General features: G+C 31.2%; 1 protein-coding gene and 1 pseudogene across 2 annotated transcripts; both read left to right on the forward strand.

Annotated features, from left to right (window-relative positions):
- Positions 1-534: 534 nt before the first annotated feature.
- Positions 535-5,573, forward strand: LOC128180628 (uncharacterized). Of its 2 annotated transcripts, none has more exons than XM_052848770.1 (6): positions 535-1,039; positions 1,137-1,189; positions 1,282-1,410; positions 4,913-5,060; positions 5,168-5,208; positions 5,291-5,573. In XM_052848770.1, the coding sequence occupies exons 1-6, from the start codon at positions 939-941 to the stop codon at positions 5,416-5,418; spliced, it is 600 nt and encodes a 199-aa protein (XP_052704730.1). In that variant the 5' UTR covers positions 535-938; the 3' UTR covers positions 5,419-5,573. The 2 variants fall into 2 exon arrangements, with proteins under 2 accessions (XP_052704730.1, XP_052704731.1); XM_052848771.1 differs by having other exon boundaries at positions 4,913-4,994.
- Positions 5,574-10,779: 5,206 nt separating this feature from the next.
- On the forward strand, positions 10,780-13,931 carry LOC128182233 (uncharacterized; annotated as a pseudogene).
- The last annotated feature ends 967 nt before the right edge of the window (positions 13,932-14,898 follow it).

The raw sequence follows: 14,898 nt of genomic DNA on the forward strand, positions 1-14,898 counted from the left end.
TTGTATATTATTTTTAAGATCACTGTTATTTTTTTTTTTTTATAAAATAGAAAAGCACACACATTTTAAGTTTTCCGTAATGAGATGTAAAAGTACCCCTCAACAATGGCACCTTTTTTCTATTTAAAATGTACTACTAATAGTACTTGTGCCTGTGATTAAAAGCAGTCGTGCTGTACAATGATTAGACTGTCACAAAGTGTCATTTTTAATCGAAATCAATTGTAACCTCCTTATGTTTCTATTTGGTGACATGTTATTTCAAATTTTGTCTTTAAAATAATAAACATTTCTAAATGCATAATGAATTTACCTTTTTGCCCGTGCACATATCAATTGAACTCTAGGAAGTATAAATTCTCGAGGGGTTGCAATGGAGGACTTGAACGGCAATTAAACTTTACTCTGACATTCGACCAATTAAAATTAAGTTCGTATGCGATTATGTTACATAAACGGACAAAAAGTAATAACTCGTTTTAATGTTGGCTAATTCTCCCTGTAAAAATTTATTGATCCAAATAGCAACTGGTTAATCTGCTGTTTTCAACAAACTGTTAAAAATGTTTATTCCTTGTTCCAGAATCCTGGCAGCAATTCCTATGATGTCTAAGCAAATTGATTCATCCCGTATCTTTGTGATCAGATCGCTGCAACGTGATGGGTTTTTTCTCAAACTACATTCAATTACATACTATTAATTCAAGGACAGTCCTTTTTTTAATTCCTTGATATAAAAAAGAACCCTTTAAAACGTATTATATTTTTTCATAAAAGTTAATGATAAACAAGTATACAAACTATGATAATTATTGAAATACTCATATATGTTATATTAATTAGCCTTTAGTAGGCTTTATCAACAGTAATGGAATATTTCCGTCTCTATGTTATATTGAAACACTTGGCACAAATCAAAAGGTTATCCGACAATCAACATGTTTATTTTATTCCAATTTTCCTTCATTGCTTTTTCAAATATCGTTTATACATGTACATCCACGGAGCTGACTGGGGTATGCTCAAACGGTTCAGATGGGTATGTAAATTGTAATACTAAATGGATAGATTTTACATTGATTGATTTCATATTTTCATGACACAAGTAAGGCAACATTAACGTAAAGGTTTTTTAGAAGCCGCTTGGAGTGTTGTGAAAACTATCGAGCCGTTGGAAACTCTTGTGAAGGTAATTCGTTTTGGTAAAATTTGTTATCAGTTATGTCTTATTCATGTTCGAAAAAAAAAAGTATTAACTGCTTTATTTTGGTCATTGACAAGAATGTTGGCCGGGAACTTATGGTGTAGATTGTAGGGACTACTGTCCTCCTAATTTCTACGGCAGATTATGCTCAAAGAAATGTGGCTGTGAACCATGTGATAAAGTCACAGGATGTTTAAATGCAACGGGTAAGTGTTTCTACAATACACCTACAAAATACATTCATTTTAATCTGATTTCATTTAAAGAGGTGGTGAATCAGCGTTTGATAATGAAATAAAGTCGACAACTGTCCATTCTGTCAGATATTGAACGGTTTAAGCTAACAAATAGGCATAATCAGATAGACAAATTATGTTTGCATTATATTATGACATGAAATAAGTGTACGCAATATAGATACGCCCAGCTTTTGTCATTTTTGTTCAAACAAAGGGTGAGAACCTTGTAAGTTGCAAGAACTTGTGTTCGAACCCATTGTATATTATATATACAATAAAATATGTTCAAACCAAAACAAAGGTAGATGACAGTGCGTTTCTGTAAGATATATCTGTTTAAACACTAAATTATATTGCTTTACTGGAATCTATGGTTTGTTGCCTACTGATATATTTGATTGTTTGAATTCATAACGATGATAAGTAGAATATAATAAGCAAAATGGAAGAAATCGGTATTTTGTAGTGTTTGCCTTCAGATATGTTTCTGTGTATTTGTGTTGACCTCAATGAATTGCAAAAGTCACAGTTAATTGTTAAGTAAGTTTAAACTTATTAGGCAGCTACTTGTAACATTGGCCGGGGTGCAGGGCAGTAATAAATTAACTTAGATCGGTTTATCCAAATATGACGCCACAAAGATGATTTAATTTTCATGACAGTACACCACAACTTGAAGACCACTTATAAAATCATTTTAAAAAATGATTTTATTCATCGGCATATTCTCCAACAAATCTATACTTATAAATTAAAACGTTTTGCCAATAAACTAAAAAATGCCTGCACCAGCATAACTGCTTACACCTTTGGTATTTCAACACGTGTTATGTGATATCCGTAAGCTATAGTCGAATTTAACCTGATAAGTAATTAGTGTAAGATTAATCAAAAACCTACTTTCATTATCGATAAACCAGCTCGAAATAGCAAAAATGTCAGTTAGGTGGGGGAAACGCTTTAGCGGATACAAGTCAGGGGTAGTTTACATCAAAGTATATGCTTGCAATGAAATAATGTTCATTGATAACGTAACCAGTGAATATATTTATTTAGACTTACCTGGATTACACATAGAAGTTAAGATTTGACAAATGTTCAATAAAAGAAATAAGGCAATTCGTTTCTTAAGTGACAATTTTAGTTTTAAAAAATAGGAGCTAGCTACCTCTAGCAAACTTTCCAGAATGGGTTTACCAAGAACACGGTTTGACTAATTAACGTCATGGCGAAAAGTGTAGGACGGGTTCACCATACATCGCGGGCAGATATTCATTCCTTGGATGGGACATCTTTGGTACATTGTAAATACAAATAGTTAATAAATAAATTGGAAAAATTTGATGCGATTTTACCTTTGATTGAAAGAATTTGTTATTCAGAACGGGGTGGCCAGGAATGCGATTTGACTAATTTACAGAACGGCGGAAAGCGTAGGGTGAGATACTTTGGATATGACAACTTTGGTTCCAAAAATGCATATTAATATGCATCCACTAGCGGTTTTTTTTTAATTTTATACATTTTAATACCACGACAGAATGGCAGTAAACTTTATACATTTATTTGTAAACAAGAAACAGATCATGTTATTAAACGTGGAAATTAAATGTGGGGGGGGGGCACCCTTCTTAATTTTTTTGTTTTCGAAACAGTCTTTAACAGTCTTCACGTTTGGGACAGGGATAAACAATTTAGTTCAATTTGACCTAAAGAACAAAAGTTAAACGTCCTAAATACCCACTCACTGGTTGAAAAAAATATTGTTACCATTTTCCACTTAGCTGCAACAAAAAAAAAATTAAGGCCATGTTGATGTATGTATCATCCAATTCAGTTTAAATTTTTCATCCCTTTCCTAAATATCCAGCTATGCAGTTTGTTTTATTTTTATTTCAATAATAAAGAGTAGGTTAGGAATACAATACAGAAAAAATGGGACACAATATATGCGAAAAAAAATATGATTCAACATTAAAGCATTATGTCATTCATTCGTTAAGTATTGATCCCCGCGCTTGCGCGGGTTATCATCTACATAATGTAGTTGTATTGAAAACAATTCACAACTTATTTCAGATTATACAAGAAATCATCTTGACGCAAGCGTCAAATGGGCCGCAAAAATATAATTGTTGTATGAATCATTGGTTGTTTACATAAAAACACACCACAGAGACGAAAATAAAAGTTGGTTGTACTAATTTTTATGGTAAATTCAAATATACTTTCAGCAACTTGTTTTGAAGTTTAACATTTTACTATTATCATAAAGAATCGAGTTGGATACTGTAAGCATTTCTAACGGTAATTGTTTGATTATTGCCATAGTATGAAGTAATGGAAAACACATTGATTTGTACAATACAAAGTTCAACTCATCATTTTTCTCTTGGAGATTATGTATTTCAAACCATTTCTTTTTTGTTGCATTGTATTGAATGAAAAGTAAATGCATTAGTTTATATGATTTCAAGGGACCAAATGATAAAATAGAAATTAATTAGTTCAAATTTTCCAGTCAATTCAAATTTTCATTTCTGTCATATTTTTGCGTAAATAATTGATATGGATGTCATGTCATGATATTTTCTACCACATTTTACATGGAAATATAAAAAAAATACACACACAAAGTCATTTTTTTTGACACGGCAGAAAGAAATTCAAATATATCATTTATATCAAATTAAATGACATTCAGGTCTTTAGTATTTCAGGTCTTTAGTATGTCCCGCATACCGGAATTTTCCGAATGGATTATAGTCTCGATAAAAACGCGCCAAACACGACAATCTACTAAGTATGACCTATTTTTCATTTACGAGTAAAACAAAAAATATGTGATATTTTTTAAAAGGCATAAAACATATTTCAACATGCAAATTTACTTTTAATTCATAAAAAATATTCATAATATTAATTCTATTAAAAAAGAACTATACCGCAGAAACGCAGTAACAATATTTAAATGTGTATCAAATAACGGACCGCCTTCCGGCGGCCCGTAATAAATCTGTAAAAAAAAAAAACAAAAACAAAAAAACATGTTTGTCAAGATTAGTTAAGGAACATGCTCGAATCATTTTTGTTTTCTCTATAACATGGAATTATAAACATGCACTGAACTAGATAACGGTATTTTTCTTACGTACTGCTCTATATCAATTTATGAAATGAAGAAAATGATTCTCAGATGTGGCTTTATCAACGTTTAGTTACGATAGAGAAGAAAGGACATTTGAAATTTTCGAACTTCAATTTTCAGATACGTGTCTGGGGTTTTTTTTTAATCAGATCCTTTATGCGCCCGTATTTGATAAATCACAACGACGTTTAAAATACGGAAGCGTAAAAGATCTAATTTTGATTAATATGATCAACATGAAGAGGGATATTTTTAGAAGTGTTGAAAGAAATTACATTTACTTACAAGGAAATAATTAATATTAATTTTACTTTTTGATAGATATGGATCAAAATACGAGTAGTACCACGTCTGCGTCGGGGGAAGATGAAAGTTCAACGAACTCTGCAACCTGGCCTACGTTGTCAGTCTTAGCATCTTGTTTCGTAATCTGTTTTATTATCTGTCTACGAATCTTCTGTATAATTCGGTAAATGAAAAAATAATATATTTCTTATTTTACTATGTTTGAAAATGCAATATTGATGTTTATTTATGCTTCATATATTGAATTGGTTGATAAATTTATGCTTGCAGACGGATAGTGACTACAAAACCAACATATCTGGCCGAATACGGTAGTTAAACATTTCTATTCACTTTAAAAGAATTATTTGTCTTAATGTTAAGAATAAACAACAACTATCCTTTATTTACTAGATGCCACAAATCGAAAAGTTTCATCACATAATCGTAGACGAAGTGGGACGTTAACGCCGAGGACAATTAATCCATCTCCAACCAATGACACAGAAACAAGCTACACAGAACCTGGCAGATCTAAATAACATGACAGAATCAAGCTCTCAAAATGTTTATGGTCATGTGGACTCAAGATGGAGCTTACACCATTCTGACAGCGTTGGATAAACTGACCACATGCAAATCACGAATACAAATTTCTACTTTTTTTTTAGAAATACCAAACAAGACAAATGTGGATGACGATACATTTCAGATGGTGTCTACAGTTTCAAACATTGTTAAAACAGGGAACCTTGAATCAAAAAATGCAATCCATTGCAAGAAAATTCCTCAAAATATATTTTTGATTGGATGTTTTTACAACGGAATCACTAGAGTTTTAATGTTAAAATTTTAGATGTAGCTTTACCAAAGTTAACAGAATTGTTCTGGTATATATTCCATTAATTATTTCCTCACTCTAAATTGATAATAATATTATCATAATAGATGAACGCAGTTAAAAATATTTCCATGAAATGGTGTATGATGTGTTTCATATCCAAACATATTATTCTAGAGAATGAAAACTCTTCCTGAGTTATCCGGAGTTATTATAACCCTGAATTCGGGGAGTTTAAGATAACAAATCTAGATAAAGCCATTTTGTTTATCATTTGCAATAGTTGAGATGGTTGTTTACAAGATGTCAAAAAGTACGGAAGAATTTTTCAAAAATGATTCATGCTCACTAAATGATAAAAATACGATTTTTGTGTATATTTTATCTGTAGATGGCGGCTTATGTCACGCATATTTTATAAAATTAAACTTTTTGAAGCATAATTTTAGCAATTTTATTAACATTTCAAAAACTGATTTATTTAAAAGTTACATGTATGATGAAAGATTTCTTTTGAAAATTTCTTTTTGTCAATATTTATGAACATGACAAATTGAAACGATATTAAAATCCTCTATTTACCATATTGACATAATGTATGAAACTTTTACAGAAAGGAAATTTTGGACAAAAGAACAAATATTTCCGTTTGAATTAGCTCTCATCAGGAATTTTACAGCATAATCGTGAAAAATATTAACTAAATTATAAAACCGCTTACCTTTTATATAATGCCTTCAAGGTAAATCGGGTGAAGATACAGGTCCCCTTGCAATAAAAATATATGTATTTAAAAAAGAGACAAGAGGAAAATAGGAAAAAATACGAATATTTTATTTTTGTGTATTTGATATTATTATTTGGAGAACTTTATAGTGATTACTGTAAACCAATTTTTATTCGCCGCGACTTTATTTCGCGATTAACTGACGATAAACTGGTTTGCGACGACTAATTTTCTCGACCAAGCCTTATTACGACCTATATTGTTATAAAAACTATAGACAAAGGATTGATTCGCAGCGAGAAATATTCACGACGACCAGGCGACGAATTAAAGTTGGTTTACAGTATTTTGCTCTGACAAGACGCCAAAGCTTATGTGGCCGTCGTCTGATGAATTATGTGGCGGCCACCAGATAATAATTCGGTAGCCGCTAGAAAATCCCTTGTGTTTGCCAAATATTTAATATTTGAAAGCTGCCTGATATTTATTTAACAGCCACCAGACACAAACTGCACTACAATCAGCAGGATTCAGTATATTTACCGTATTTAAAACCGGTTAAATTTAAATTCGCTGGATTAAATTAAAAGTTCCTCTAATAAGCATGTTATCACTTACAAATGGTGTGGATTGAAACCGTGTTCAAGTATTACTCAGTCTAAAATAAGCAAAAGGAACTCGTGATGCGCTGTGCTATGTGCAATCATTCGTACACGGGAAATGTATTTAAATCAATTGTCATCCTGTTTCCAATTTAACCTTTGATGAAAATGCGTACCAACGATTAAAGCCGACTGGGTTTTATTGTTTGATTGAAACTATGCATTCGCTGTAAAGAGCTCTTCATCTTACTTTATTGTGAAATTTCTCCACCGGATAAGATTCAGGAATCTGTTCTATTATTTTCTGTGGGTTGGTGAATTGTATTTTACAGAACATTATCCATTTCAAAACTCGTCAAATATTGTAATTTACTTTTTTACCTTTACATCAATGTATCCAATATAGGGATCCTTTGGCATGCTTTAAAAATGTTGCTAGCAACTCTTGCAAAAGTAGTACAGAAATACTTATATCAACTCTGAAATAGTTGAACTTGTATCGAGGTATTAATTTTTTTTTATTGTACTTTAAAGTTTTTGTATCATGAACTTTTTGTCACTTTAACAAGTATGCCTCCCTAGTAAGGTTGGAATAGACTGCCCGGAAAACTGTCCTCCACAATTCTATAGAAGATTCTGCAAAAATGAAATGATCACTTGTTCATTTGATAAAGATACTAGGTGCTTAAACCGTACAAGTCAGTAGATTTTTTTAACCAGGATTTAAACCGATTTTGTATTTCACCCAGATAAAAGTAAAAAAAAAAGTTCCCTCCCCTCTAGCCTAGCTTCTTTGTTAAATTGAACAAAAGGTGAAATATGGTGATTTTAGACTTTAAGTTGTTTGATTATGTAACTCAATATATTAAGAAGGACACAATAACTTTTTCCCATTCATCGTTATGCTGGTAGCTCATTAAAAATGTAATCTCTATACATCATTTTACAAACTGTCATACGTTTTGATGTACATTAATTCTCTAACTCCGGAATAATTTGATATGATGGAAGATATACATGTATATCTGACGCAGTGGGTACTATGCTATATATGTAATGATTGTTTGAACGAACACTTTGCGATAATTAAAAATATTTTAAGCACTAGCAACTGATATGGCGTTTGTTAAAAAGACATTTGATGATTTACAAAAAAAAAAATGGAGTTTTTATCCCTGAACGCATAGAAGTAATACCACGATAAATACGTATAATAAATGAAAGTAATACTGTATGCTAAGTTATCCCACCGTCGTGTTTTTGACCCCTCTAAAATTGCAATTCTTACTAAACGGTTTATCAAATTTGACTTTTGACGTCACAGCGGCACAGCAAATAAACATCAAGGTGAGAATCTCGGAAGAATACCTTTTTTAGGTCAAGCATTTGCTTTAACAAATATTATACAACTCAAAGGGGTCAAGGGCATCCATTTTATCGTGTTGGTTTTACTTATTGTTAGACTACAATAAAAACAAGGGAAATTTATACATGTATATATTAGTTTTTACATAAAAACTAATATTAACAGTTCTAAAGTATGAACAAAAAACTTCAAGAGACATTTAACATAAAGTTTACTTTTGCATAGAAATAACTAATTTTTTAATACAAAAAATCAGGAAATGAGAATAAATGTAAATGTCGCTATTTAAAATGAAAACAAAGAACATGAAATAAACAATCCATGTTTTCCTTTTGTTTGTAAGGCGTTTATATAAAACGGAGAAGCAATGAAACTCTTTTAAATGACGTTGCGACGAGTTTGGGGACACTCCGGTCTTTGGCTTAAGCAAGTTTGTCAGCTTACCAAGAATGTTCTAAAAAAGTATTGGACTCCAAATTCTTTGGAGTGATTTATTGACATTTGCAGATTATTATTGAAAATATATCTTTCACCATTTTTGATTTTTGTTTATTTACATTAAGTAAAATTAAAACGTCAGAATGTCACCCGGTTTATGAACTTAAAATTAGATAATTGACTGATCTGTATATGTCCGACTACGAAAACAGGAACTGAAAATATGGGTTTCTTTGAACATTATTTAAAATGGAGAGATCTTCTTTAACATATCAAAAGATTATACACACGATTTAAACATCTTGACGTGCACAATATTTACATGTGTATTACTAGTACTTACCACTATATATTAATAAAAAAAACCTGTCATCTGATAAACCAAAGTCATATGATCAGCGTTCTTTTTCCGCCTTAAAACGGCAATGAGAATATCAAAGGCTCCTTTTATACTTAACCTTTATGGAGCAGGTAAGTCTTGTATTATCTTGGATGGATCGCAGCATCATGTTGATTTTAAACCAATTATCTTCAAGAAGAATTCATATTCTTTGGAATTCGGGTTTTTTAAAAATATTTCATTGTAAACATATAATTCTTTTAAGACCTAATTAAAGGTACATTGATATATTATAACGGATTATTCTAAGAAAAATATTAAAAAATGTATCATACATGTATATGAAAAACACTTATACATACTAGGTTTATGTTAAAATCAGACGACACGTTCCTCAATTTTACATAACATAATTTCTGCAAAATACTAGAGTATGCAATTTCCTATATAATCTTCTTGAAAATACAGTTGAATTGCTGATATACATATAATATATACAGCACAGCGAAATTCAGTATATTAGAACTATATCTCCGCCGGGACTGGGCTTTGAACTCACGACCTCTAGAACCTATACGCGTTCTGGCAGTGAGTGGCCACGGTTCTAACCACTCGACCATCTAGACATATAACCAAATCCAAGTAAATTTTGATCATTTTTAAAGTAATTATAAATTTAATATTTTTATTGGAACTCTTTATTACGAGGAGATACAAAAAAGATTCTCGAGGAACGTGTCGTCTGACCTTAAAAAAGCTCAAGTATATATCATTATAATTATTTGCCCTATAATTGACTTTGTCAACAATTTGGAGTGTTTCCGTCTTAATCTTGATGTGATTAAAGTGAAACATTTGGCATACATCGATAGGTTTTCTATTCCAAAAGATGTCTGTGTTATTCAAATTTTACTTCATTTCATTTGTAAACACAATTTATGCATCCACAAAGGTTACTGGGGTATGTTCAAATGTGTCAGATGGGTATGTGAACTGTGATAATTAATGATTTATTTTTACATCGAGTGTGTATTTCATAACAAAAGTAAAGCAACATTAACGTTAACTTTTTTTAGAAGCCCCTTGGAATGTTGTATAAACTATCGACGCGTAGTGAACTCTTGCATAGGTAATTCCTTTTTTACATTTTTGTAATCAGTTTTTTTATTTATATTCTAAAACGAAATATTAAATGCTTTTCATTTTTCATTGTCAAGAATGTTGGCCGGGAACTCAAGGTGTAGATTGTAAGGACTACTGTCCTCCGAACTTCTACGGCAGATTATGCTCAACGAAATGTGAATGTGAACCATGTGATAAAGTCACAGGATGCTTACTTACAACAGGTAAGTTCATGTATCTCTACAATACACGTTGTACGCAAATGCAAACTAATATTAAATCTAATTGCAATTTTCACCAGTTTCAAATGGTCAATAATTGTTTAATGATTCAAAATCCAAGAACTGACCAATCTGACAGATATTGGACGGTTCAACTCGTTAACCCATATGCATTGTTAGACAAAAATATTTTGCTTTAGCTTTCAAATAAATTTGCACTGTGACATGAAACAAGCGTATGCAAAGATGGGTAAGTCATATTTTTTGTCATCCATGTAAAAAAAATAGTAGTTGGGGACGGGTTGGATGCGGTTGAAATATAAAATGCGTGACTAGTATTTATGATTTGTTTTGTACAATAGTATCTGATTACTTCAATTCATAATGATGATGTATTGAAAATAGTCAGCGAAATTTGAGATCACTTCTATTGCGATTCTGTGTATTTATGTTTCTATCAATTATCTAAATTGAAAATAGTCAGCGAAATTGGAGATCACTTCTGTTGCGATTCTGTGTATTTGTGTTTCTGTCAATTATCTGCAGTTGTTAATTAAGAGGCAGTCTACGATAGAACCATGCAAGATCAAAATTTTATAATGAAAGGTGTAGATTAATTTTCATAGTTCATCTGGATATATCTAAAGTATATTGTCTATTTTATCAAATTTTCATGGTTAAATTTATCTGCACCACCGAAATCCCCCCGATAAGACCATTTCTATTTTTAGCTCATTATTCATGATAAATTTCATGCATGAATAAGGCTAATTTCAGATAGTCATTTAAGTATTAAATAGAGTTTAATCATACCTAGAGTCAGATTCACATAACATCTGATACAAATACCTTTGATTTGGTGCACAAATATTTTTTAATTCATTCTTTGATTTTAAGCTAGATGATCAAATATTATAATAAGATAGGTAATGTCCAAAACACACAACTTCTCATAGCAGGATATAAAACCACAAGAAACGTTTTAAATTTAGATCTTCTTGGTTAAAAAAATAGAATTATCCATAAAGAAATATACCTGAATGGAAATTTGGTTGCAAATAAATATTAAGCTTATATTCCGGTGTTTAAATTCCGAACTTTTAGAGATTAAATTATCTCCCTTTGTGGAACTCTCATGTAAAGAAGATAAAGAAGAATGATTGGAGAAAGCAGATGTCAACAAGATGGATGGGTTGAAATGTAGTTTTGGTGAAAATTGTAAAGAGAAAGCAGATTATATACTTCAAGACTGTCAGAAAGAGACTTCAGCACACTTAAGATTTTTTAAATGTACCTCTGAGTCAGAAATTGCACACATACCAGAACCATTGTTAATTCTTAACCGTGCTGGTGTGTATGGGCTGAGGCTGTCAAAGTTCAGCGGGCGTATATGTGCTAAACACAGGCAAGAATTTGGGATTCAATGGAAAAGAAAAAGGAGAACATGCTGTCATCCACTACATGACAAATCTCAATCTGGCACAGTCGCGAGGGGAATAACATTCATTCAAAGCCGAGAGATATGGATGAAGCTGAGCACACATGTTCCCACTGGTTCTGGTAAGAAAACCCTCGCCTTTACGTAATGGCATATTTCTTAACATACCAAAAATATTTATATAACATTCCAATTATGTGTACCAGTAAATATTGCTAGAACCTACAACATGTATCAATCATGTCAATATCTAATCGGTTTAAAACTACCCCCCCCCTTCCATTTGATTAGATATCTATGCCATTCTATGGAAAAGATGTATATGCACAGTACATTTTTTATAGTGTTAAAGTGTTTTAAATTTGAAATTTACTTGTTTATTTGAAAACAATTTTTTTATTCAAGGAATGAATTAGTGCTGTTTCAAACCCATGCTTGATCTCAATTTTCTTATCTGTTGTCATTGATAATGAACAAAAACTCTGTTAATGAACAGCAATTGAACCAATGTTTTAAGGGAAATTAATTCATCGATACATCAGAATAATGTTTGGAATTTTGGAATTTTACCATTAATGGGTGTTTGCAGAAGATGTATTGAGAAGCATAAAAACTGTTTCAAGAATAATGCATATATGAAGGAGGAGTTGAAAGGTGTGTTTCTTACACAATTGATTGACTGAATTATTATGATGTATTCAACTCTTTGTTGCACATTATATATGAAACAGAAAATATAAATACAAGGGGTTGAGGAGTACTACATGTAAGAACAAATGTTGTCTGATATTTTCATACCAAAGATATTGAAGGGTGGGGGGGGGTATGCCAGACCTGCTTCTCTCACTGAAGCATTTAAGAGAATAACACAGATTGACACATACAAAGGTTTAAAAAATCAAAGGGTATTTCAAAGGGCTAATGTATTTTTATCATTAAGATAGCTCTTAGTTTGTATTCATGCTGAAAACTTGTTTAGCTGGAAAACATTAGAATAACTGATAATAACAATATCTTTTGGATCAAAATCTGTAATCGTCTACACTTTGTATTTAGTTATATCATAATATGTCAATAAAGTTCAACTAATCAACACTTGGGATATCCAATTGATATTTGTATAATACATGTATGTACATTAGATATTGTGTATGAAAATCAGAAATAAGATTTATATAGATTACATATACTGTTATATTAGATGATATTATATACATGTACATTACATGTACTTTTTTGTAGAAATATGCTGTTTATTAGAGAGAACTACAAATTCTGAAGCAATGAATGCTGATGGATCTTTTTCTCACCCAAGAGGTATAAAGTAGACAAAAAATTATATTTTACAATTTAATAGAATCATTTGTATTGTCTAGTGTTGTGGCTGTTTTGTTGCTAATCATCATTTTGAATGAATAATACATTGGTTAAGTGAGCTTTTTTTTGTTCTTTCAGAGGACCAAGAGAATGAAAGGCAACTGTTTGTGCCTGAAGACAGTATGGAAATATCAGGTAAGGTGATATCAAGTGCATAATGCTCTGTTATATATTATATTTCATATATTATAATATAGCACATACCTGAAAAATATTTCTTATTTGGAGGAGGAGGGGGGGTGATCCCAACCCATTTAGAAAAAAAACATTGTGTATCATGTTCACATGCAACATGTACAGGTGCAGCTGTGCAGTTATGAATTACATGTAGAATATAAATCTCAAGATTTCAATACGAAGACCTATCATCAATTGGTCCTTGTGAAGTATGACTTGTACAAACTAAAAAGACAAAGTTTAATTTGCTATTTTGGATATATACATACAGATTTCAATTTTATTTTTAGACACGGATAGAAGAATTGATGCTCCAGAAAATACCAAAAGCGATAGTGCACCATGCTCTCAGACAACATATTCAGGTACGACAAATACATGTGCCCCTCAGATAAAAATATTCTGATTATATGAAGTTAAAATTATATTAATTCCCAGATAGCAATATTGTGAATTTTTAGGAACCACTTTGTCTGCGAGCTTTCTCATATACAGAAGTGTATTAGAAAGTAAATCTTGCACTCATTATCTTTCAATTCAGAACCCTTTGCCTGATAAATATAAAACTTTGTGCAGCGATTGATTCTGATGACTACAGTTACAGTCCATGAAGCGTTTTACGTTTCCACTTGAATGGTTAGCGAACTCTGAATGGAATTTGCAATGAGCGAACGCATAACGCAATTGAAGCAAAAGCACAAAGTGAACGGTGAACTCATGATGAATTTTATGTAAACGATTTATTCGGAGTGCCTTGGGAGCTTACTCTTACATTGTATTTCATCAATAATCAGGATGAAACATAACAAACAAGAAATACAGCAACTAGTCATTCACTGTTAAGTTACATTGTTAAAAAAGAAAAAAAAAACATGCAATGTTATTATGGTATTCTTTAAGTCATGAAAAAATCAAAAACAAAACATAAAAAAACCCTTTTTTGAATTTACGGACTTGCGCATTTAAATGCTGATTTAAATGACTTTTCTGATGAAAAAATGTAAGTTTCCTTCCACCATTATATCACACCCTCTTTCCTCATTTTCATATCCCAGTGTACTTTTTAACATTGCTGAATATTACTTATATTTCCGTTTGAAAAAAAACAAATCGTTCAGAACTGTTAAAATTATCGAGATTTTATGTTTACAATAATCCAAGCGACAAGAGATAAGCGCATGCTATGATCATTGTGACATCATGAAAAAGTTCATACAGAATTGAATGTTTCAAATGTATATATATATATAAATATATGCGTGTATCCAACAGCTGGGTTTAGTGTAATACTTTGAATAAATATATTTGAAGGAATATACCGGTATATATATAATATTTATTAAGGTCTTCCGTTTCCAACGGAAGACCTTATT

This window comes from Crassostrea angulata, chromosome 4 (assembly GCF_025612915.1).
Source record: "Crassostrea angulata isolate pt1a10 chromosome 4, ASM2561291v2, whole genome shotgun sequence".
In the NCBI taxonomy this organism is placed as follows: domain Eukaryota; kingdom Metazoa; phylum Mollusca; class Bivalvia; order Ostreida; family Ostreidae; genus Magallana; species Magallana angulata.